This window comes from Phyllostomus hastatus, unplaced genomic scaffold (assembly GCF_019186645.2).
Source record: "Phyllostomus hastatus isolate PE091 unplaced genomic scaffold, TTU_PhHast_1.1 phas_contig_402, whole genome shotgun sequence".
Taxonomy (NCBI): domain Eukaryota; kingdom Metazoa; phylum Chordata; class Mammalia; order Chiroptera; family Phyllostomidae; genus Phyllostomus; species Phyllostomus hastatus.
The window spans coordinates 5,556,249-5,581,513 of record NW_025333873.1 but is presented as its reverse complement, the minus strand read 5'-3'; the positions used below and the strand labels follow the sequence as shown (position 1 = coordinate 5,581,513).

Genomic DNA, 25,265 nt, shown 5'->3' with positions numbered 1-25,265 from the left:
CCATCTAAGTTACACAAATCATGGGAACTAGCAATGTTTCTTGGTAAAATACAAGTACCCTGCATTTACAATACACCAAATCTTCTAATTCACTTCAATAAAGAAGGTTAGCTCCTGCCCTGGTTGGTGTGGATCAGATGGTTAGAGTGCCATCCCAAGAGGCCACAGGTTCAATTCCTGGTCAAGGCATATGCCTGAATTGTGGGCCAGGTCCTTAGTCGAGTGCATGCAAGAGGCAACCAATTCACATTTCTTTTTCACATCAATGTTTCCCTCTCTCCTTTTCCCTCTCTCTAAAAATCAATAAATATATCGAAGGAGAGGGAGAGGAAGAGTAAGAAGAAGATTAACATCTCAGAATTAAATCCTATAGATGTACTAGTCATTCATTTATAATCCTTGAAGCAAACATATTTATATCATGTTCCCAGTTTCAGCCCTACAAAGTTGGGGTTCTTCAGTTCAGAACCCAGACATGCCTTAGAAAAGAATAGTAGAACACTCTACTAGTACTACCAGTCCCTCTTTTTCTAGACTTCACCATTTACTCCTCAGTTCATAACTAAACTTGGGACTCAAATAATCAGAGATTTAGAGGCTATGGATAGAATGTACCTTTGGATAGAGGTTTCTGATTAGTAGGTACCTAAATACAAAACAGATATCACGTAACAGGCAAATCAGTTGGTGGCAATGCCAGATTAGGTCACTTAAGGACTACCAACAGCTACTAACAAGGTACATTATATGACAATATATGGTGTACACTAAAGGCTTTATTCCAATGCAGAAAAGGAAAACTCAGAATGTCAGTTGAATAAAAATTATTCTACATTATACAAAATATAGACCTCTACAGCCAAAATCACCTGCCCAGCAATATTACACATTTATTATTTATACATATTTTTCTTTCCTTCTACCTGAATTTTCTAGTATTTATTTCATAAAGTGAAGAAGGTTTTACAAACCTTCTTCTTCACCTTCAGTAGAGACTTCATGATGATTTTGTATCCCGTAGCTATTTCTTCTCAGTGACTTTCTTCGCCTTTTCACTCTTGAATACATATCCATATTTTCCTTTTAAAGAAAGAAATCTGTCAAATATTAACATAGAATTTATTCCTGGCTATAAATATTATAATCCAATGGGACATGCCCATTCAATAAAAGTTATTGGCCATGTATTTGCAAGGCACAGATTCATGAAATGAAACTTCCTGAACTCAATAAATGTAAGAGACAAGAAAATAAATAAATAAAACTTAATAAAATATTTGAAAATTGTAAACTATAATGCCATGGGATACTTTCTCTCTCAAGCAAATCACAGTCTAGTAGGATGGAATAAATCACAGTAACCATAAAAGAAAATAAAACAAGTTAAATGCCATAAAGAAAGGTACAAAGTAGAATTCAAAGAGACAGCCTCCTCTTGAAAGGCAGGGAAGAGAGGCAACATTTGATATGAACCTTGAAACAAGGTAGGATTGCATCAGCCCCTAACTGGAAGTATTAAGAGCAGTAAAAGATAGAAGAACAAGAACAACTTGTTTATATTTGGGCAATGGTGTGTGAGAAGATAAAGTTGAAAATAGATTATGAAGGCCAAAGTATTTTTAATCAATTCAGTACACAATAAAAAAAAATTAAAGAATTATATATAAAAAAATTACAGAATCAGAGCTCTACTTTCAGATGACTCCTCTGGCAAAAGTATAGAAAGGATCTTTAGTGGAAGGTTGTAACAAGCAGGGTATGGATAAAAGAAGCAAGAAAGCAATAAAATTCTACACTAAAAATGAAGAGGGAACAATTCTATTAATCCAAGGAAATCCAAATGCTGTTCACTCTCCCTTTTTTCCTCAATAGAAACTAAAAATTGCAAAGGTTGTTAAAGTTAGTATACTCACAAATTCTGTATCTGTCCACATTCGAAGTCGTTCCACCTCTCCTGAACGACGGTTCCGTCTGATGTTAATGTTGTCCATTTCTTGCAGTACAGCTTCAGCAGTACTATGATCATAAAATAAAACGAGGGTTTAGACAGTTGTTGAAGCGTGCCATCCACATGAAAGAGATCATCACCAAAGCACAATAAATCGTCTATGATATTAACTGTACATAATACCCCTTTCTGAATTGGCATCCATCAGATAATGCTCCCCCCAAAAATGGAACCAAAATATCTTCTACCTTAGTATATTTGTTAAAGTAAAACTTACAAAGTAGGAAATTTTTGTTTATAAGGCTCCAAATACTTAAATCCATAATGCCACTACAATTTACTACCAGATCCAAGGCACTAAAAAGAATAACTAATTTAACTGTTGTATTTCAAGATGGTGTTAAGAATTATATAGGATAAAGAATTTGTAAATGTTTAAAACCAGTAAGATAATAGAACAGGTATTTTTTTAGAATTAGAGAACACTGCCATCTATAAACTATATGCTGACATTAGTTAGCACATTTTATCTTTTAAACACTTACTATTTTTCCAGACACTGATCTAAGCATTTAAACAAATGTACATCTGAAATTAATACAAAATACTGAATGTAAATTGTAATAGAAAAATGTCTTAAAAATTAGAAGAAAGTAAAAATAACAACTAATACCCAAATTTGACCATACCACGATAGAATATAATTTCCTCTCTATCAAATAGGCATTACACTGACCTCCCCTGTCCAGGCCATTGCAAAGATTAAGTAGGATCATTTATTACCTGAGAATAATGCTCCACTGCATGTAGATGTAAGCAGTTAGCTAGGCTGGCTCACTAGCTACATCCCACATGCACCATCTCAAAAAGACCTTCAATTCAAAATCTTAACTAAGCAAAACTACCATCAATAATGAGAACTTAATGTTGTTTGAAAATTATTACAAATACAAATGTTAAATGAGAAAATATTAAATGACTATAGTGAAGACAGAATTACTTTTTATAGTATCTATGCACAGAGTTTAAATAGGATGACAGAAATTTAACTATTATATAAATTGTATTAAATATAGTAAACTGACTAGGAACTCACAATCACTGCTAACCATTGTTAATTCAAATAAACTTATAAAATAATGGCTTAAAGTCAAACAATTAAATGAACTGCTTACTGCATAAGCATTCATACCTATTTACTAGTTGATCAAACAACAAACTCTGGTTCACACTTTCAAATCTGTTTTTCCTGGAACGACAACTTTTTCTGACTTCCATGTCACCATTTATACATGAAAGGTCTCCATCTCCCTTCTTTTCCCCTCGAAGGGGGTGACTTCGAAGGGCTACAAGAAGAGAGATTTTCAATTCAAAGTACAGAATATAACAAGAAAAAATTACTTTTAAAAGACTACAAAAAGTTTAATATAACCTCTCAAATTTAAATTATTTATCCAATAATCTAAATTTTCTATGAATGTTTACAATCTGTCATAATTTAATTTCTCTTGTACTAATTTCTCAACATTTAACAATTACATATGTATTTACTGTGACTGAAATCCAATCATTTCCAACTGTATGCTAAGCATCCTAGTAAATCAATTTTACCCCACTTTAAGGCTTTAAATATAACAACACTATAAGAATTTTAATACAGCCCTGGCTGGCATAGCTCAGTGGATTGAGCTCGGGCTGCGAACCAAAGTGTCGCAGGTTCGATTCCCAGTCAGGGCACATGCATGGGTTGTAGGCCACGGCCCTCAGCAGCTGCACATTGATGTTTCTCTCTCTCTCTCTCTCTCTCTCTCTCTCTTTTCCCTCCCTTCCCTCTCTAAAAATAAATAAATAAAATCTTTAAAAAAAAAGAATTTTAATACTAACCAGTTTCATAACAGAATACTCACATAAGCTACTATGTCCGTTTGGTAATGTAGCTCCAGGCTGAGAAGTTAACCTAGAACATAATTATATTCAATATGTAAACATATCAACACTGACTTAAAGAAGCAAAAAACACAATAGTGGTGGAATCATTTTAATCTTTAAAATGTCAGTAATATAACATTACCTTTTTTAAGAAAAAAGACTTTTTTCACTATAATATTGATAATATACCAATTAACAAAATATACTGAGTCATTTCATTACTTCAAAAACAGCTTTAATAATAGAACTTACTGTCTCTTCAATTCTAAGTTAAAATCCAGTAAGAAGGCTTAAGCCTAACATGTACCATAAATTAACTGAGGTCATTAGTAGCAACTGTCGCAGACCTTTACTATAGATTTGGTTAACAGCATAAAATTGAAACAACAAATTTATTCAAACAATCTTTTGTTAGAAGAAAAAATTACTTGAACACCAATATCATTTAATAATTTCTTCACATATTTTATTACACATTCTAAACTGATAATAAAAACTTGCTAATTTCCCAAAAACAGTCATTATGCAATTCTGCCTTTTGGGTGGAAGAGGAAAAATGTTACTGATATATTTAAATGGTCACCAAAACATGAAGACTTAAGAAAAAAATCACCATTCACCTTACTATAATTAGGAAGTTCAAAAACTAAATTGTTGTCCTGGCTGGTGTGGCTCGGTGGATTGAGCATGGGCCTGCAAACCAAAAGGGTGCTGGTTCAATTCCCAGTCAGGACACATGCCTGGGTTGCAGGCCAGGTTCCCACCTGGGAACATGTGAGAGGCAACCAATAGATGTCTCTCTCCACACATTGATGTTTCTCTCCCTCTCTTTCTTCCTCCCTTCCTCTCTCTCTAAATGTAATAAATAAAGTCTTTAAAAAATAAAACTAAACTGTTACATAATAAAACAGCTGTGAGTATAAACTTACTAAAGTATTTCTGAAAAATTCAATTATTATTTTCAAATATAAAAGAACAAAGGAAGACATTCAGAAAATAGTAAATATATACAATCGTCTTCTATGTGATTTGCATAAATTGTTAAACATTTTTTATTGATTGATTTTAGAGAGAGAAAAAGGGTGAGAGAGAGAGGGGGACACATTGACTATTCCACCCATCCATGCACTCACTGTTTCTCCCTGCATGTGCTCTAACTGGGGATCAAACCTGCAACCTTCATATATCGGGACAACACTCCAGTCAACTGCACTACCTGGCCAGGGCTGTATAAATTTTTTTAGCTAAAACACTCTAATGTTCCTGGTTATTCTGGCACTTTTTGTGTTAAATCATAAATGTTAAATGTTATAACTGTTCATTATAAATATCCCTAGCTGTGACCTTTATTAGTAAAGGTCACAGCTAGGATGATTAAAAGATATGAACAAAAACTCGAACTATTACACATCTTAAGACTGAAAAAAATACAAAAACAAAAACAAAAACTCTAGCCCTCCTTTCCCCCAGAAAAACAACAAAACTATATTTTTCTAATACTATCTCTTCAAAAGTAATTCATTTTTAGCACACAATTACACAAGTACACAATCCTCCTGGCATTTGAATTTGACTACAAAGTAATGAAATAAGTATATTAACAGGACATTCCTTAGAAGATTATATATGTGAAATTCTCTATAATCACTCTCAAAATCCACTTAAAACCAAATAGAAAAAATCAGTTTATATACTTTGGCTTTGAACCCTCTACAACATTAATTCAGTCTAATCTATTTATTCACAAGTCTTGGCTCCAAATGAATTTTAGCTATATGTAAAACCAAATAGTTAAAAGTACACATACTTAAATTATTCAGAATAAGGTGCTAACCCTAATGTATTTCTACAAAAACAATTTAAAACTTTTCTGAACAGTAGCACCATCACTGGGGAAAAAAGCACATAAGCATTTTGTCCCTCTGAAGACAGTGCTTACTTAGCTTTTATTTCTTTATTAATGAGGGGTATCTTATGGGAGCAGGGGGGACACAAGTCCTTCGATCTAATATCTTTCGATCACAGATCTCTGTCAGCATTTTACCATTATAATTTATCTTATAAAAATAAGTTTTTTAAAAACAGACAATATTGGGGGGGAGAAAAAAAACAGACAATATTAAATACTGCGTATATAAAAATACTGAGACTTTAAAGGTTGGCCTGCCTATACAATACTGTATGTGTAGTAAGTCTCTTTTTTTATTTTTTCTTTTAAGCCTTACGTGAGGACGTGTTTATTGATTTTTAAAGAGAAGGAGAGAGAAATACCAATGTGAAACAGAAACATCGGCTGGCTGTGCCCTGACCAGGAATTGAACCTGAAACTTTTTGGTGTATAGGATGACACTCCAACCAACTGAGCCACCAGGCCAGGGCTTAAAAGTCTTTTGAATCAATGTTCCCAAAAGTTAATTACTTAAAATGTAACCAGGTGGGTTCACTGCTTAAATGAATCTCTAATAAATCCTTTATGATCATAAAGTCTCCCTTGTTTATTTTAAAAAAGAGAGTTCAGTGGGAAATATCTCTCTATATCTGTTTCCTAAATTTTTTTAAATGAAGACACTATCACTTTTTACTAGCCAACCATTATATTAGAGTTTTCTATACCACTAATTATCTGTAGCAACTAGCAATGCAATACCAAATTAAAAGTCATTACTTATTCTCCCTTTCCCAAATGAACCTAAGGCGTGTAATGATTTAGAGGGTTTTAAAAATCAATTCAGCAAAAGCCTCAGTGTGGAAGGCCATAAGTCCTACCACCCTTCAATTCCAATATGCCTCAGCATTCTAATGTAGGTTGCTGGTTACATTTAGCCCACCACCTCACAACTCTGTCATCACCTGACCACAAAAGTTTTTCACACAATACATTTAAGTTTACAGATTGTCTTATCAAAGATTTTTAAAGATTTTATTTATTGTTTAAAGAGGGGGAAGAGTGGGAGAAAGAGAGGGAGAGAAACTTCAATGTGTAAGGAATTGATTGCCTTTTGCACACCCCCAACTGGAGACCTAGCCCGAAACCCAGGCATGTGCCTTGACCGGGAACTGAACCAGCAACCTTTCAGTTCACAGGCCAGCACTCAACCCACTGAACCACACCAGCCAGGGCTCAAAGATTTAACTTTGTATCATAGAGTATGCCTTTCTATTCTTCTAGAGACATCAAATGCATGCCACTTTCCCCAGGTTGCCAACAACAACACACATATAGCATCCAAGTTAAATAAATGTACACTGGCTAAATAAATGCCAGCTGCCAAAAGTCCATAAAATAGGATTCTGCACTCAAAATATTTGTAAGCACTAACATCCATCTAGGTTAGCATGGATATTTGTGAATTTCTACATATAAGATAAAGAATACAGAGTAAATATTTTGACCACACAAAATCAATCATTTAATTACATTGATGAACTTGGGCCTCAAATATATAAGCCCAGATTTCTCCCCAAAAGAAAACTGTACTTCAAATTTTTTATGAAAACCTAGAAATTCTAGTTCCACTTTTACCTCTCTCTTCATCACTTACATCTCTCTAAGTAGAAAAGTCACTTTTACCAATCAACACTAATTTCTTTAGAATTTAGCAGTCTTTGCAAAGTCCTTTAGGAATCATTATTTTCCATAGCTAATACTAATTCTTATCCACAGTCATTTTTTCTCCAAATAAACATTTGTAAGAATTGGTTGGTTGGATGTTGTTCCACTAAGCAAAAGGTCGCCAGTTCAATTCCAGGTCAGGGTACATTCTGAGTTATAGGTTCAGTCTCTCTGGTCGGGGCACATAGGAGAGGCAGCCAACCAATGTTTCTCTCTCACATCTTTCTCCCTCCCTTCTCCTATCTCTAAAAATAAATAAAATCTTCAAAAAAATTAATAATTTACCTTCAGCATAAGAACTTAGATTACAAAATAAAGAAACCAGGATTCTCAGGTTCATAACATAAAAACAACCAGAAGCCTTCAAATAAGTCCTTATGTTTGTATTTATGCTATCTCAAAATCTAAAATATATTTAAGTACAAGTTTTGCTTAAAATTTGATTCTGTTGTACCTAATAGGTCCCATGACATTTCACATCATACAAAACACCAAAAGATTCTAAGTATAGCACTTACATTCCTAGGTGAAAGTTTAACTCAAAAAAACTTTTTAAAATGTGAAATGCTAGCCCTACCTGGTGTGGCTCAGTGGATTGAGTGCCAGCCTACAAACTGAGAGGTCGCAGGTTCAATTCCTGGTCAGGGCACATGCCTGGGTTGCGGGTCTGATCCCACTGGAGGCATGTGAGAGACAACCGATGGATGTTTCTCTCACACATCCATGTTTCTCTCCCTGTATTTCTCCCTCCCTTACCCTCTCTCCAAAAGTAAATAAAGTCTTTTAAAAAATAAAAATAAAATGTGAAATGCTAAATATTATTCTTCTGCCAAAACAGAAACAGTTAATTTTGTTAGCATTCATTATTTAAGCTTTTTACTCTAAATATATTTAGTATCTTTTAGAGTATCACCTCTAAAAGACCTAAAAGGAAGCAAAACTATGTTTCTTCCCCCCAAAATTTTTGAGGTCTATGAAAGACATCAATTTATATAAAAGCCGTCTGAGCGGATAAGATAGGGAAATCTAGTGTACTACACCCTCAGACTTGAATTAAATTGTTGAAATTATCTTAGAGTCAAAAGTCAAACTTTAACACTAAAAGAACAGTTTTTAGAAACATTTATCCAGAAAAAGAAGCCTGATTCATACTCACTAAATAAATACCAGAGACAGACTATAACAGGGGTATAAAGTCTGGAAGTGTAATTAAAGGGCAGTACGCATCTTGAGGATCTCATTACAGTGATCTGCATCAATTTCATCTCACACATGAACATGAGAAAGGAGGGGAAAAAAGCAATAGACTGTAACCCCTGTATTTTTCTACTTAGCTCCCAGACAATGCAAAATAAAAACTTTAAAATATGACTATGCTGTACTCCTGAAACTAATATAATATTGAATGTCAATTATAATTGAAAAATAAAAATCTTTAATGTTTTTAAAAAAAGAAAGAAAAAAATTTTAAATGAAGTGGTACCTTTTCTGGACCATACTGAAATAGGTACAGACGCTTTAGGAAGACTAGTAAATATAAACTACTTGTCCAAGTTTATATAACCCCAATAATTTTTTCACTAAAAATATAAATATAAATATAAATACATAAAATCAAAATATTTTTAAATACTTCAAGGAGAAAGGAAACCAAAGAATTTCCCTTTTATTTTCCTTTGCAGTTGGCTTATTATCAGCACTTCTCTATCAAAGACTTTTGAGAAAAGGGAAGCAGAAGATTCTGAGTTCAGAGTTGAAACCTTTTGTATGTGTGTGCTTATCCTCTCTACATTAAATTATTACCATTTACTTTGGTAAGTAAAACTAAGTTTTCCTGCTACATATTAAATCAGACACACAAATTTAAGTTGAAACAGGAGGTGAAAATGAAAAATTTCTTTAAAAATTTAATTTAGGTTTTATTATATTTTAGTATGTCAATACAAGTAGAATATTTAATCATTTTAGAAAGGGGGTATTCTACCTATTTTCAAATAAAAAAAATAATTCTAACCATATGTTCTTACTTAAATTTTCAGGACTATACACATGTATATACATTTAAGATCTATCAAAATCCATATTGTTTTAGTAATAGGTTTCTATTATATACTATTTTTATAAAACAAATATATTTTATAGCATATTTAGAGAAAATAAGATAATAAGGTAAATTTAACGCAACTTATAAGTATTTCTAGATACTAGCGGTTTTACAATTTAAGAAAATTAGCATTAACATCAGCCCTGAATCACATTAAACAATTCATGAAAAAACCATCAGTGAGTTATCACTTCTCACCTGGCCTGTCCAGTTGATATGTTCCATTCCTCTCTCTGACTAGTAGTTCGTGACTTAGATTTGTCTTTGCAAACAGAATCAGGTTGTTTCAAAGTGCGTTTGGCTGGAGGAGACACGTGGCTATCACTTAAACTACCATCAACCTCAGATTTCTGAAAGACAAAGTTCAAAATGTATTTAGTATTCCTGCTGAAACACACAGAATTATTAAATTCTTGAGAAAGCAACAATATTTATTCAACCAATAAATACTGTATGAATGTCTATAAGTGTAGTAAAATGTAATAATCTGTAAATACAGAAACAAATGTTAGAAAAGTATGTTTAGTCTTGTTTCTATTTTTAAATAGTCCCCCAAAAAATAAAATAGTTTCAGCTTACAGCAAAGGTACTTATATATCTTTTTATGACATGATTCCACATTCTTCTCTGAAATACTCCACTGTCCACATCCCAAAACAAGGACACTCTGCTACATTACCATCACACAACCATCCCAATCAGAAATTAACATTGATACACAACAGAGTCAATCCACAGACACATGAAAATTTTATCAATTGTCCCAACAATGTCTCTCCTTTGTGGTTCAAGATCCTATCCAGGAACACATAAATTGTATTTAGCTATAGGATCTCCTCAGTCCCCTTCAATCTGGAACAGTTCTTTTTAGTCTTTCCCCATCTTTCATGACCTTGACTGAAAAGAGTACAAAGCACTCTGACTGGTTTGGCTCAGTTGGTTGGACAACTTCCCACAAAGCAAGGGGTCACTGGTTCAATTCCCAGTAGCAGCACATGGATGGGTTGCAGGTTCAGTTCCCAGCTGGGGTGCATATGAGAGGCCACCAATTGATGTTTCTCTCTCACACCAACATTTCTCTTTTTCCCTTCCTTCCCTTCTCTCTAAAAATTAATAAGTAAAATCTTTTTTTAAAAAAAGAGTACAACGCCTTTCATTCTCCAGAATGACCTTCATTCCAGGTCTGTTTCATGCTCCTCATAACCAGATTCAGGCCACACATTCTTGGAAAAAATATACAGAAATGTTACTGTATATATTACACCTACCCATCATTATCACCTTGATCACCTGGTCAAGTTGTTGTCGGCCAAGTTTCTCCACTGTCAAGTCTATTTTTCCCTTTGTATTTGACGATAGTATGTGGAATTATTCTGATATCAGCAATATCCTGTGCCCCATCAAACCTCCACCCATCAGCCTCAGCATTCACTGACTACTCTTGCATTTATCTAATACCATTATGATGATGATTGCCTAATCCCATCATTCCTTCTACATGTTTTAGTTGACATTCTACTTTCCTCTCCTCACTAGTTTTCCTCTCCCCACTTTGCCCAATTCATTTACTCATTTATTTATATCAATAGGCACTTATGGAGCTTTATTTTATTCTATGGGTTATAATCCATTACTGTATTTTGTTGCTCAAATTATAAAAGATTTGGCCATTGGGAGCCCTTTCAAAGTGGTTCCTATATCCTTTTGAGACATTCCCATCATTTTTAATATTTCCTTCCTTTATGGATCAAAAGAAATCTCTTAAGCTCATCTTCAACTTTCCCTCTTTGATCCTAGAAATTAGCTATTTCTGCAAGTTCTGATAATTAGATGGTAATTAGAAACCAAGATCTTGGCAACTGGGGGTTTCACTGCTATTGAGTCCTCTTAGCAAGATATATAAAATATATATAGATACACACACCCCTATATCTATTTCTTAATCTGTGCCTAAATAAAAAATTAAATGTGTATACACAATGCTTCTAATTCTTATCCCACACATTGTTTCTTTGTAAGCCCTTCTCAGCAAGAAACCTGGTTTCCATCATCTTCAGACATTTATTTTTTATGTACTCTTCCAATTAAATTTTTAAGCTAATCAATCTCCCAAACAGAGACCTCAACCCATCCCACTTCCATTCCTGCCTGCCCAGCTGCATGTCCTCAGACTACAGGAAGGTCACTGCCTCTGCACAGCAGCTCTCCTCTTCACTGTGCAATTCCTTGGATACTGGGAGGGAAGGACTTTGTGTTTAAAGATAATTTAATTCATATGCTAATACTTTATTAAGACATTATAAATCAGTGTTTCAAAGGACTATATGATCATTTTCAATACGCTACCATATAAAGATGCTTGAGCCTTGGCTGGTGTGGCTCAGTGGACTGAGTGTTGGCCTGTGAACCGAAAGGTCAAGGCTTGAATTCCCCATCAGGGCACAAGCCTGGTTTGTGGGCCAGGTCCCCAGTTGGGCGTGTGCGAGAGGCAAGAAGTGGATGTTTCTATCACATATGGATGTTTCTCTCTTCCTCTTTCTCCCTCCATTCCCCTCTCTCTTAACAATAAATAAATAAAATATTTTTTAAAAACAATATTTGAATTTGGCCTCCTTTCATGCTACAAATTTCTTCTAAGAAATTATAAAAATAACTAGTCAAAATATAGCCACTAGCAAACAAACATAAAAAATACTTAAAATGTATGTTTAAAGGTATCCAAGTACAGCCTACAGAATCAATTCACTTACCAAAAAATTCTTCCAAAAAATGCTACTAATTTTGTGATTCAATACAATTTACCATGTGCTAGTTTTAAGACCACACTCATACTAAAAGGCGCAAAGGGAAACACAACTAGAAGTTCAAACATCAGAGTTCAAAGTTTTAATGATTAGAATTAAGAATAATAAATGTTAGCTGTGTAACATACACAACTTACAAGTTTAAGTTCCCAAGAAAAACAGGTCAGCTACTTTCAAACTATCCTCAACAGACTACACTTGTCACTCCAAATGTGCTCCACCCCAATCAGAAACCATTTTTGACAAAATGCCCAGGTGATTCTAATGCACATTAGAATTTGAAGAGCATTATTACATAACACATTCAACAAGTACTCCTTGAGGAAGCAATGTCTAAGCTAAGGTATACTTGTGAACACAGAAACTGATACCTATAAAACCACTTTACCAATTCCGATAGCCCAAGCCAGCATTACTCCTTCTAATCAAATCCCACCACTCACTCTTTAAGACCCACCTCTACCCTGAAATCTTATCTGAAGAATCTAACTTAATTGACCTTTTCCCTGTACTAGCTGCAACTTTAGAATACATTTTGACATTTAATTATATTCAATCTAGCATTATATAGTTATCTTTAATTGGTATCCAAGTCTTGAGATTCTAGCAAGATTTTAGGTTCTTTAATTTTTTTTTAAATTACCCTATTTCTTTTTAATTCCACAAAACAGCAAGCAAAAAAAAAAGGCAAGATTTCCCAAAGTTTGTTCAATAAATTACTAATAGGAATTATTAGGGGAAATAAAGGAAGGCTAATGGTCAAATAAGTTTGGGAAACAATGATCCAAGGTTTTTAGCTACAAGACTTCTAAGAGTTTTTAATATGTTAATATGCAGTGTAAATCTCTAAGTATGGAAGACAGTATAGAACATTTCACAAACATCTGATCAAGCTTTTTTTCATGAAGCATCTGTAGGTAATGCAATTTTGCACACAAACTCTGGGAATAAGTACTATATACTTATGTACTCACTGAATTAAAGAAAAATAATAAAATATTTGAAGCTTAGTCGTTTTTTAAATAATTTAAGTTTTTATAATAACTATAACTTTAATTAACTATTTAAGTGAGGGTGTATGTTTACTGGCCAGTCTCTCATAATCTCTGGCTTTTTTCAGTTCCATTCAGAGCATCTCTCAAAGAGTTACCCACATAACTAGCTGAATCAGAAATCACCTGGACTTCTCATTAAAGACACGTAACCTGTTAAACTAGAATTTCTGGAGGTGAGGTATCTTCAACAAGAGCCTCCCAAATGAGTCTTGGTACACAAAAGTTTGAGGCCCTCTGGCACATAATGCAGTTTGAAGTATAGTAAGAGGCACATCATCCTGCTGCACTAAACCACAGTACTTCTTTTAGGGACGGGTTTCAATCTTTCCCTGGCTCTGTGACAGAAATGTCAGAATAAACAGCATTACAAAAATACCCTTCCCTAGAGAAATCTAGATACTTAGGTAAAGCAAATGGGCAAGATGTAAATATATGCAAAATGATTACTTCAGTACCATTTTATTAACTTCAAGCTTTGGGAAAGCTTTTACCTACAAACCTGATACTAACAGTTTACTTCTAATAGGATAATCATAGGTTCAACCTTACGTTTTCATCTTCAAAGTATTTTACTAGTTAATTACAACCTAACCCTTTGAGGAAAGGCGTTACCAGTTTCAGGCCAAAAAGTTGAAGAGATTATGCAATCTACTCACAGTCATTTAGCAATCTATGCCAGAGTCATTACAGTCCAGAAGTAGGAAAGGCACCTCAAACTAAGGGAATAATTTCATTTAACAAACATTTATTGAGAACCTAGTGTATACATAAGGCACGTGGGAAATGGTAAAATAGATTAAGACCTACTTAAACTCAATATACAATCTATTGAGTTGACAGTCCCATGATGATATATACTAAGTACTATCATAGAAGTATACAATTCTCTAAAACCAAAAAATAAAAATAAGAACTGCTAATAGAGATGAAGGAAGATATCATAAATGAAGTGGACTTTATTTTGTAACAACATAATAATGGAGCACATAGAATGGTCAGAGGAACATGATTCAGAAAAGACAGTCATTCAACCTAAATGACTTTTTTCTCTAAATTCTAATCTTCTAAAATAGTTAACTTTCCCAATTTGCAAAAATCATTTTCTCCTCAAGTCTCATCAGCTACCACAAAAACTGACCACAATTCTGCCACAAATCACATAAATTAGGCAAAAGATCTTGAGAATAATGAAGCAGAGATTTTATGCTGCTTTGATTTCCAGGGGAAGCTTCATGCCCAGATAAGAATTTGTCAGAAATCCAGAACCTGGACTTTAATGTAAAGACAAAAAGAATATACCCAAGTATAGCATTAAAAATGAGAAATTCAAGGAAACAAGTAAATTAGCAGACCAATAAATTATTTCAAAACTTGATGATGGCCTCATCTGGAATTGTGAAAGTGGAAAATAAGAATTGATTCCTGAAAGCAAAATAATTAAGATATTAGTGAAATAAGTATTCAAATTAAGACAACAGGGCAGGTGTAAAAAGTAGTTGTTTTTTAGTGTGTAGGAGGAGGTCAGGGGACAGATGTTTAAGGGAGAAGTGTTACACTGAATTCTGATTTCGCAAGTTAGGCTTACCAGAGCAGAAACAGACTCACAGAAACAGAGAACATTTTGACAACTGGCACATGGGAGAGGGGTTGGGGGAATGGGTTAAAAAGGTGATGGGATTAAGAAGTACAAATTGCCAGTTACGAAATAGTCATGGAGATATAAAGTACAGTATAGAGAATACAGTCAATAATATTATAATAACTATGTATGGTGTAAGATAGGTGCAAGAGTTATCAAGGTGATCACTAAGTTATGTAATATCTAATCACTGGGGTGTACCCTGAAACAAAATAATAATGTTTGTCAGCTGCAACTGAAAAATATTTTTAATTATTTAAAAAAGAAAGAAAGTCTGACTTAGCATTCTAGCCAGAAATCCAGGGAGATGTCTATCAAACTGTAGGAAATGCAGCTCTGAGTTACAATGAGGTGAGGACTAGACATAGATATGAAGTGGTAATAAAGGAACTATAGGTAATATAAAGAATTAAAAAATGGACAGAAGTCAAAATCTTAAAAAATGCCTACATTAAAGGGATGAGCAGAAGGGATTTCATGTAAACTAGAGAAAAACAGTGTCTCACTTAAAAGAGGGGGAATGGAAGTCTGTTCCAAAAAGACCAAACAGGAGGAAAGCTGATAAACCTGTGGATTGGTAATTTACTATGTAACTTAGTCATTGTAACTTCTGGTAGGGCAATTTCTGCAAAATGCTGAATGGAATTCTCTAGATGAGAACTAAGTGGTGAGAAAGTACAGGTAATGACTACAAAGTTACTCATAAGTAGTCTCAAAATTAAGCAAGAAAGAAGACAATAGTCTGAGGAGGTCATAAAGTCAAAGAAGTCAGGGAAGGGCTTCCTTTCTAGCGACGATAAAATGACCTAGTTTCCTGTAAAGAGAAGAAAAAGAATCACAGAAGAGAACAAAATAAAATGAAAATTTAAAGAGTAAGATACAAAAAACATCCTTGAAGAGACAAGAAAAAGAGAATAAGGAACGTTTTACCCAGGTTAGATCAGAAAGTATACGGGTGCAATCAATGTTTTCCAGTTTCCTTTATAAGGCATACTTTTTTCTCCACCTTTTTAAAAATAAGTACTCCTATTTTCATGAGAAAGCTTAGAAGCACAGTCAATTTCTTTTTCTTTCATTTGTAAAACAAACGCACAGAGGCAGCAGTTACCATGACTGCAGAAGACAAAACCCTCACTGCTCCTTATTCATTTAAGGCCAATATTATGCTACAAAGTCCTAAAACTCAAGGACACACACTATCCTAAATTTCCTCCAAATACTGCAAGAGTATTGGCTTACTAGTTTAACATTTCTGAACAATCAACATGAAAGAATATGGAAAGGGAAAATACATAGAAATAAGCTGAAGCATTGTAAAAAGATAAAAATAGTCTATTATAATTTAAAATGCCTTCTCTTCCTGGTAATCTTTTTTAACCTGAAAATATTACATAGTTAAAATGATAGAGAAACAATGTGGGTACTGGAAAATGCTACAGACCTAAATGTTGGACAGAACCAGCCTTATGTTGATGCTACAGCAACACTGCTGTAATTCAACTATTAACCTTGTAAGATTGTTAGAAGAACCAGTTGAGGTAATCAGAGTTATACAGTCTCAAATAAGGATACTTGTTTGGCTTTGTAGGATGAGTAGAACTTCATAAATTTATTAATTATCTTTAGTGATTCATTCCTTCCACGAAGAAAATTTATAAAGCACCAATTACTGTGTTAGATACTATAGATACTTGATAAGACAGTATCTTCAAGGAAGTTAAAGCCTAACTACTTAAATCAACCAGTGAAAGCTATAAAAACTTAATAGTGCTCAGAGTATTGGGGAATGGAGTGCATACTGATTTAGCCTGTTTATAGGACAATTTGACAAAACCAATAAAATTTTAAAACACATTTATCTTTGACCCAATAATTCCACTTCACCTCCAAGAGAAAAGCTATTTCCTGCTACATTGCTTATTACACTAAAAACATGGAGGTGCCCTGGCCAGTGTGGCTCCGCTGGTTCAAGCATTACCCCACAACCAAAACGCTGTGGTTTCCATTTCCAACCAGGGCACACATGGGTAGCAGGTTTGTTCCCCGGTCCCAGCGCAAACAGGAGGCAACCAATAGATGCTTCTCTTTCACATGAATGTTTCTCTCTCTAGTGTTTCCCTAGCTCTTCTTTCCTCTCTCTAAACTCAGGTGAGGATTTATAGAAACAAACAAACAAACATGGAGGCAACTTAACTGTGTGACAATCGGGAAGGAACAGTTAAAGAAGTGGATGATACAATTATACAAAATACTAGAAAGCCATCAAGAAGAATGGGTATTTAAGAATATACATAACACAGTCAACTCAGAAAAATTAATTATCATAAATAGTAGAGAGGGTACAATTCCATTTCTGTCAAAAATATACACATATAAATAATCCACACATACGTGTGCAATAGACTGAAAACAGGTACACCAGCTTTAACAGTGTTTATCCCTAGGAAGAACAAACTGGAGGAATTAGGGGAGCAGAGGAAAGTCCTGTATTTTTTTCAATGAACTTCCATATTGTTGAAATATTTATTTCATAATTTTTAAATAAAAATAAAATATTTTTCCATATAGTAAGATAATCAAATTGGTGTCTTAGTAAAATTTACTGTTACTGAAAAAAAAAACCGAAAGAAAAAAAAGGCAAAGCACTTATATCCATTTTTTTTAAAAATCGAATTTTAGACAACACAGGATAGAAAAGGAAGTAAAACATTACAAAAGCCTGTTTAAAAAGTATGTGGTTAGTGGCAACATAATTTTTTTTTAAATGTAAGTTAAATTTTTTAAAAATACAGAAGTTTAGGTTTTAAGAGCAATCAACAACAAAAAACAGCATACAAGGAATATTTACCAAAACTAACCATAAACAGGATCACAAATATAAATGATAACAAATCATATGAAGTATGTTCTCTGAACACAGTGGTATTAAACTACAAGTAAATAACAAAAAAGGCAATTAGAAAGTAAATGCCCAACTGTTTGGAAAAATAAGCAATATACTTCTAGATAACCAATGTATCAAAGAATAAAGCAAGAAGGAAATTAGAAACTATTCTAAAATTAGAAGTGTGTATGTGTGTCACAATGTAAATAGTATCCCTCACTATTTGAGGGGGGGAAAGATTAAAAGTCACTGATCTGTAATATATAATAATCTTGGGAAATAAAAAATATATAGCAAATCCTGTAGAAAATAGAAAAATGGGCAAAATAAGCATTTCAGAAATGAAGATATTAAAAAAATGCCACAAAGAGTTGCTCATATTCATTAGTAACCAAAGAAAAGCAATTAAAAAGGTAAAAATAATCCAAATATTGGCAGTGGTGTGAAGATACAGGAACCTGTATACACTACTCCTACAAGTGGACACTTAGAGCACCAAACCTAGAGGTAATATAGATTTTAAGTACATGTCCTCTACTCCACTCCAGGGTATTTCAAAGAAATCCCCAAACCAAGTCCCCAAGGGACAGTGTAAGAGGATATTAACTGCACCACATAACATACAAGTACACATTCTATGCCATTCACATAGACTATAGTACGAACGGTGCCTCCTTGACTTTTGCCACATAGCAGCCCTATAACAGTGAACCAAAGAGACAAAAATGCTTGCCCACATGGCACTTACATTTTAATGTTCTATCTGCCTGATAAACATTGATTGATTGAATACAAGAACAAAGGAATAAGCAAGACTCACCACCAAAAGTTAGGCTTCATTACCTCCCAAGTGCCTGTCTGGAAAATTTAGAAAACATATTTTATGAGTACCTGAAGCACCACTGCACCACTGCTTCAGAGATCCTCATTTGGGTCCTAATGATAGAATATAGACACACACTAATAATGCTAAACATATTTAATTCACTAGTATGTATCTTCATACATATGTATGCCATATAATGCCTTTTCAAAAAGTTTAAAGTATGAACATTTTTCTCAAATGGAAAACACGCATCTATCCCCAGAGAGAGATTCCCAGAGCATCAAAGAAAATGCACACACTGATAAATCAATATTGCCAAGCAGAGGGAAAGACAGCAGCACAAACATACCTCTACTGGAGACCAAAAGCCCTGCGCTTTCTCTCTTAATATGGATTTTTTTCCCAAGCCAGTTTTAAAATATGGGAAGCAAAGATATTGCAAAATGATCTCACAATATGCCCGCTCCTCTCCCTATACCCATCCCCTGAAATAAGGCAGCAAGCAATTACTGAAAATCACTGTTCTGTATTTCATATCCCTACAGGCTACTGTTCCCACTTTCAGTCCCTGAGCAATCCTAGACACAACTCCAGATAGTCTAGTAAAAATCTGTCTACACACAGCATGTACAGTACTTTCTGACTCTACAATAGTTGCCTTCTTCACTTTTTCAGATATTTGTGGAAATCACTGATTGAACAGCATTAAAGAGTAGTGATGAATATAGATGAGACAGTGATATGCAAGTGGAGAAGACAGAACTAGATTTAGGTATTACTCCTACTACTTGGCCTTCTACTGGCCACTTAACCAAAACTAGATTTAGATATTGGTTCGCCAAAAAGTTCATTTAGTTTTTTCCATACGATGGCTCTAGTAGTGCTTAGTTGTCTTTAACTTCATTCAAAACAATTTTGTTAGAACATACTGTGATAGCTGTTATATTAGTATGCATTAAAAAAAACACCAAAATTGGTGAATTTCTGTGTAACTATTTTAATATTAAGGATGGAAGAAAATAAACATTTTTGGTGAATTATGCTTTATTATTTCAAGAAAGGTAAAAATGCAACTGAAACACAATAAAGATTTGTGCAGTGTATGGAGGAGCTGCTGTAACTGATCAAATGTGTCAGAAGTGGTTTGCAAAGTTTCTTGGTACTATTGACATTTTGGCAAAAAAAAATTATTTTCTGTGGCACTGTCCATGCATTGGAAGATGTTTAGCAGCACCCCTGGCCTCTACCCACTAGAAGCCAATAGCGAGAGATAGCTGACATACTCAAAATACCCAAATCAATAAACTTGTTGGTGAAAATGAAAAACATGTTTTTTATGGAAAAAAATAGAGACTTTTTGACCAACCCAATACGTATTTGGCCTTCTACTGGCCATTTAATCTCTTCAGAAAATTTCCTCAGCTGTAAAGTGAGAATACCACCACCTGCCTTATAAGGTTGTTGCAGAGACTAAATGAGGCAGCATTAAACACCTGGCATGAGATGCTAAACAAACCTTAGTTTAACTCCTCTCTTTCTTACTAAGCCACTACCAAGTGGGCAGACAGGCAAAAAGCTACAAATAAAGTGAAGGTTGTCAATATGAAAATAGTTTAAAATGAGGCATACTTTCCATTCATTCAAAATATATTTATTGAGCAATCTGGCAGGCACTATTGTAGGCACTCAGGATGCAGCTCTGAACATGACAATTTCTATCTTTAAAGAACATCAAAGAGTTCCACTCAAAACATTCAGTAAGTAAAGGCTTAGAACTCTTACCTGCTGAGCATCTATATCACTCATTTAGTCTCAACCTTGAACTGATTTATCTTCTTAATAATTGCTCATGTGTGTACCACTGTGAGTACTTACAGTCCTTAAAGTAGAAACTGTGTTTTATTTATCTTCTGTTCTCAAAGTCCAATCATCATGATTTTCACAAAATAGGCTCCTTATACACCATTTCATTCATTTACCAGGTATTTACTAAGCACCTTCCATGTGTCACCTGCTGCACCAAACCCTGGGAATACAGCACTTGGGTGAAAATAAGGGATAGTAGTGCCTGTTCTCCTGGATCGTATACCCTACTCTAATAGAAGAATCTATGGGAGAAAAACTTTAACCAAAAGCATATACATGTACCCTACCTCCAGATAAAACTACAATAACAATCTAAAAATGAAAAAAAATTAATACCAAAATACCTACAGTTCAAAAGCATCCTAAGTTTGTAATCTTACAGCATATATCGAAAGCATAATACAAATTACAAGCTAATAACTTTAATCCGGATGTCTTTTCTATGTTTGATACAATATTTAACTTTCTAAAAATCTTTAGCTTATATTTATTTAAGTAAATTTAACTCATTTTATGTATGGTTTTTCCCCTGACTCTGCAGTGAATAAATCAGGGGTGTCAAACTCATTTTCACCAGGGGCCACATCAGCCTCGAGGCTGCTTTCAAAGGGCGGAGTGTAACTTTAGGACTGTATAAATGTAACTACTCCTTAACAGTTAAGCGAGAGCTCAGCACTGCCACCAGGTAGAAACAAGGTGCCGGGCGGGATCAAACAAGGTGGAGGGCTGAATTCGGCCCGTAGGCCTTGTGTTTGCCACCTGTGGAATAAATGCTTTTTACTCAGTGACTCGTTTTTCATGAAAATCCTCCCCCAGCAAATAGGCACAACAGAAATAAAACATTCCTAGTACAAAACCAAAAATCCAAATAGCAAGAAATCAACTCAATAATGGACACAAGTCACACTTCATTGTATAAGTCTGAAAAGAAATGCCAAGTATACAAGTCGAAGCAATACAGCACTTTTCCGAAGTGAATCCTTGAGACAGATCACTCTCTCTATTCAGGTGCTGACACTGGTTGGGACTGCTGAGTTCTCAGAACAAGTTGTAATCCTACCACCTGTCTAGCTGGTTTCCAGGGCTTATTGGTTTATCTATGATTATATATTTAGGAGACATGCAATCAAGGACCTATCGAAGGAGGGTTAAAAAGACTGCCAGGGAATGATTGCGGGATTCACTCTACAGGTGTTGTAAGTTTCATCCATGAGTTTGGGGGAAAAAAAAAAAACAACCTGCAAGCTGGTATAGTATTTGGACCACAGAAATGGCCAGTAACTGAATTTCTAAACTTGCATTTTCACTTAGCTATCAGAGAGAATCCTATGAACTTCACAGCTGCTATGATTCAAAACTGTGACAGGGGACACTGCTTACCACATTACTCAATACCACCCACATGGTACTCCATGTGAATCTGATATAAGGAAAAACTTGCTCTGCTCCGAGGAACCTGTATTTTTCCCTGCTCATCCTAAACATTATTACATTCCTCTCTCAGGCTTTTCTATGTTTGAGCCTCAACTGTGACCACTCTGCTTGGGTTCTACTGGCAAATGTAGGAGTGCTGGAAAAGAATAAGTCCAGGGTGATAAAAGTACAGCAGGGGGTGAGGGTGGGGTGAAAGAGGGTACAAGAGGATGGTGGAAACAAGTACAGTAATTTAAATTTAAAAAGAAATGACAAAAAAGTGTAAAGTGACATTAAAGGACCCAGAGATTCTTCTAAGGAAAAATGAAGCAAGCTTAACCATAAAGTTACTCAAAATATTTTCATCTTCTCAACTAACATGTGGACTCAGAGTCAATGATCATCTCAAAAAGCACAAAAAGCTAGTGAGGAAGCTGAAAGCACAGCAAACAGACCTAGGAAGGATGAAAGAGTTGAAGTATTTTTCAAAGACTGTTTTCCAATTCTGTGGATATAGTATCAGTTTGTTTGTTGAGAGCGACTCTGAGGTGGGGCAAATAAATGGTAATTACTAAAGGTCAGATTACCTGACCTAAAAGAGGTCAAACTTTATGTATGCTAAATAAACAAAAAAGCCAAGTGCTATACAGAAGTAATTGCAACTAACTGCAAAACAGAAGTCAACTCGACATCTAAAAGTGTGGGCACAAGAAAATCATTCCAATAACCTACAGAACGTATCATTGGTTGGTTTCCCCATCCTACACACACTTGGGGAAGAGACAAAACTATAGGCATAGCTCATGGTCCTATGGCTTTTTAGCTTTTTAGAGCAAATGAAATGTCTCTAGGTACAGTGGATGAAACCATCTAAAAAGAGTCAGAAGGGAAAGAAGAGGGGGGAAATCAGCATCAGGTGTAAAATGAAGAACATAACACAAAAGTAGAGAAAGCGGACCGTCCTCGATTATCTATCTCATCGAGAGGGATGCATCTCTTCCTACAAAAGTCAAGTCTCCTACAGAAACAGCACGAGCAACCCCATTTCCCACTAAATCAGTCTTCACCGACACCAGCAAATGTCTGAGACCCCACGGACACAGAGGGAGCCTTGGAACACTGTTCCAGAAAGGGTAAACCACGAGGGCTCAATTCTCGCGCCAGAAAACTAACTTGGGAGGAAGAGCTTACCAGACTCAAATCAACCCACCTCAGAAATGTACAACCTGCTTCATAAATATGCAATCCATAAACTTTAAAAAGTCAGAATTACAACACCCTCTTCTAAAGGACTGCTCACACACAACACAGGATTATTAAATGTCTCAGAGAAAGCAATTAGATCATCCCATCATCTACCACAGCCAGGATCCAAAGCTTAAAACCGAAAAACAAATATGTCAAAGTAAATCTTCATTAGCCTGTTATTTATGGTCTTTCAAGCCACTTTAAAAGGATCCTCCAAACAAAGTTTCATTAGCATCCTTCTGGAAAGAGCTTTAATCTCTTTCGTTCTTCCAGCAATTTAAGAGCTACCAAATGTCCATTTCTACGTTAGATTATTGATTCCTTGCCTTTTAACATCTCCCTAACAGCTGCCTGACAAATTACCTCACCTCCTTCCCCAGGAGGCAGGGGCGGCACGACATCCATCCACGAGGCAGCAGTGGGACCACGAGGCAGGAGTGGGACCACGAGCCGGGCAGCGCCGGGCCAGCTCCCGGCGCCCGGCGAGTCGCTGCCGCAGCCCAGGGGCCCGCTCTGCACGCGGCACGAGCAAACGCCCACCCTCTGAACGCTTTACCCGCCCCCAAGTGGAGATGACAGACCTCCCTTAAAAACTCACTTTCATCTTAAACTATGTGTCAGCTTCAGAAAGTCAATAAGCTTGTGCATGCTTGGAATAATTTCTACAGAAAGCCTAACTTTTCAGAATAATCACTCTGAACAGTTTGCACAACTTTCAGATTTGGCTCTATTTCAACCTAAAAGATCTGTAAGCCCCCAAATTAACATAATTTTGAAAGTATTTTCCAGATTTTTAGCAAAATAAAAGTCAGACGCGTTTCCAAAGACACAGTAAATATACTCCAAAGTAGCAACGTAAACTAGGTCGCTGAGACAGAGAAAAGACACACATAAACCATGAACTTGTAGACTCCTGTAGAAAACAAAATATTGCTTTCCTCGCATAACAACAAAATGGTGTGGACTGGAAGGCGCATTTTAAAAGAACTGTCATCTCCAGCCGAATTAGCCTGGGTAAATCAGCCTCTTCCCAAACACAAACAAAACCCTCTTCTGAAGTCAACCAACCTCATGCAACACAGACCTACCAATTCCTCAAAAGTGACAACACATAATTGCTAACTTGAAGTTTTACAGTGCATTGCAATTTCAATCACTTAAAAAAAAAAAACCTCTACCGGCGGCCTTGTTCGAATGTCACTTTTGCGACAGTGTGACACTGACGGCGTTACATAACCACCGTGGAGCCCTCGAGGAAACCCCACGGTTCGGCACGACCCCCGCCACCACCGAGTGCGCGCGCCCGCCCGGCCCCGGCGGCGCCCGGGAAGCCCGCCGAGGTCCCTAACCAAACCCCGGCGGGCCGGCTCCCCCGCGGCAGCTCCGCGTTTGATCTCTCCCGCCTGCCGAGGCGGCGGCGCTGACTCCGTTTTCAAAGTTGGTGTCAGAGCAACTGCAAACTTTTCTCAGCACCCCTGCCCGGCTGCCAGCCGGCGCTCCCCGCTCCCCGCCTCGCCCCCGAGAACCGCCCGCGAACAGCCGCAGAGCGAGCTGGAGTAGGGAACCGGCGGGAGCCCACACACTCACGGGACGGGTTTGACACCGCAGGAAACTTTCACTTCTCCGGCCTCCCGCCCGGGGACTCCCGCCCGGGAAGCCCTGGCTCCCCCGGCGCTCTCCTCTACGGCGGGACAAGGGCACGGGAAGCGGACCGTTCTCAAGTCCCCGAGAGGACCCCCCACCCCCGGAGCCCTCTCCCCAGGACTCCAGGGCTGTTCTGTACACAAAAGAGGCGGGCCGGCGAAGCTGTCGCGGCCCTATCCAGCCGGGTGCCATCCTCCACCGCACCCGCAAGACCCGGTCCGCAGCCGCCCGAGAGGTGTCCCCTGGACGCTTCCTGCCCCAGCCCGGCCAGACAAAGCCCCGGCGGCCGGGC

At 36.1% G+C, this 25,265-nt stretch overlaps 1 protein-coding gene across 3 annotated transcripts in view; it reads right to left on the bottom strand.

Moving 5' to 3' along the window:
* Positions 1–25,265, bottom strand: part of ATAD2B (ATPase family AAA domain containing 2B) — a 127,248-nt gene that overhangs the window by 101,076 nt on the left and 907 nt on the right. For all 3 annotated transcript variants that reach the window (XR_006786347.1, XM_045844425.1, XM_045844426.1), the window contains exons 2-6: positions 9,793–9,944; positions 3,856–3,905; positions 3,141–3,294; positions 1,914–2,016; positions 972–1,080 (exon numbers count right to left, since the gene is read on the bottom strand). Coding sequence is in view for 2 of the 3 variants with exons in the window: in XM_045844425.1 (XP_045700381.1) it covers positions 972–1,080; positions 1,914–2,016; positions 3,141–3,294; positions 3,856–3,905; positions 9,793–9,944 (568 nt within the window). In the remaining variant the exon portion in view is untranslated. The remainder of the gene's footprint in view (positions 1–971; positions 1,081–1,913; positions 2,017–3,140; positions 3,295–3,855; positions 3,906–9,792; positions 9,945–25,265) is intronic.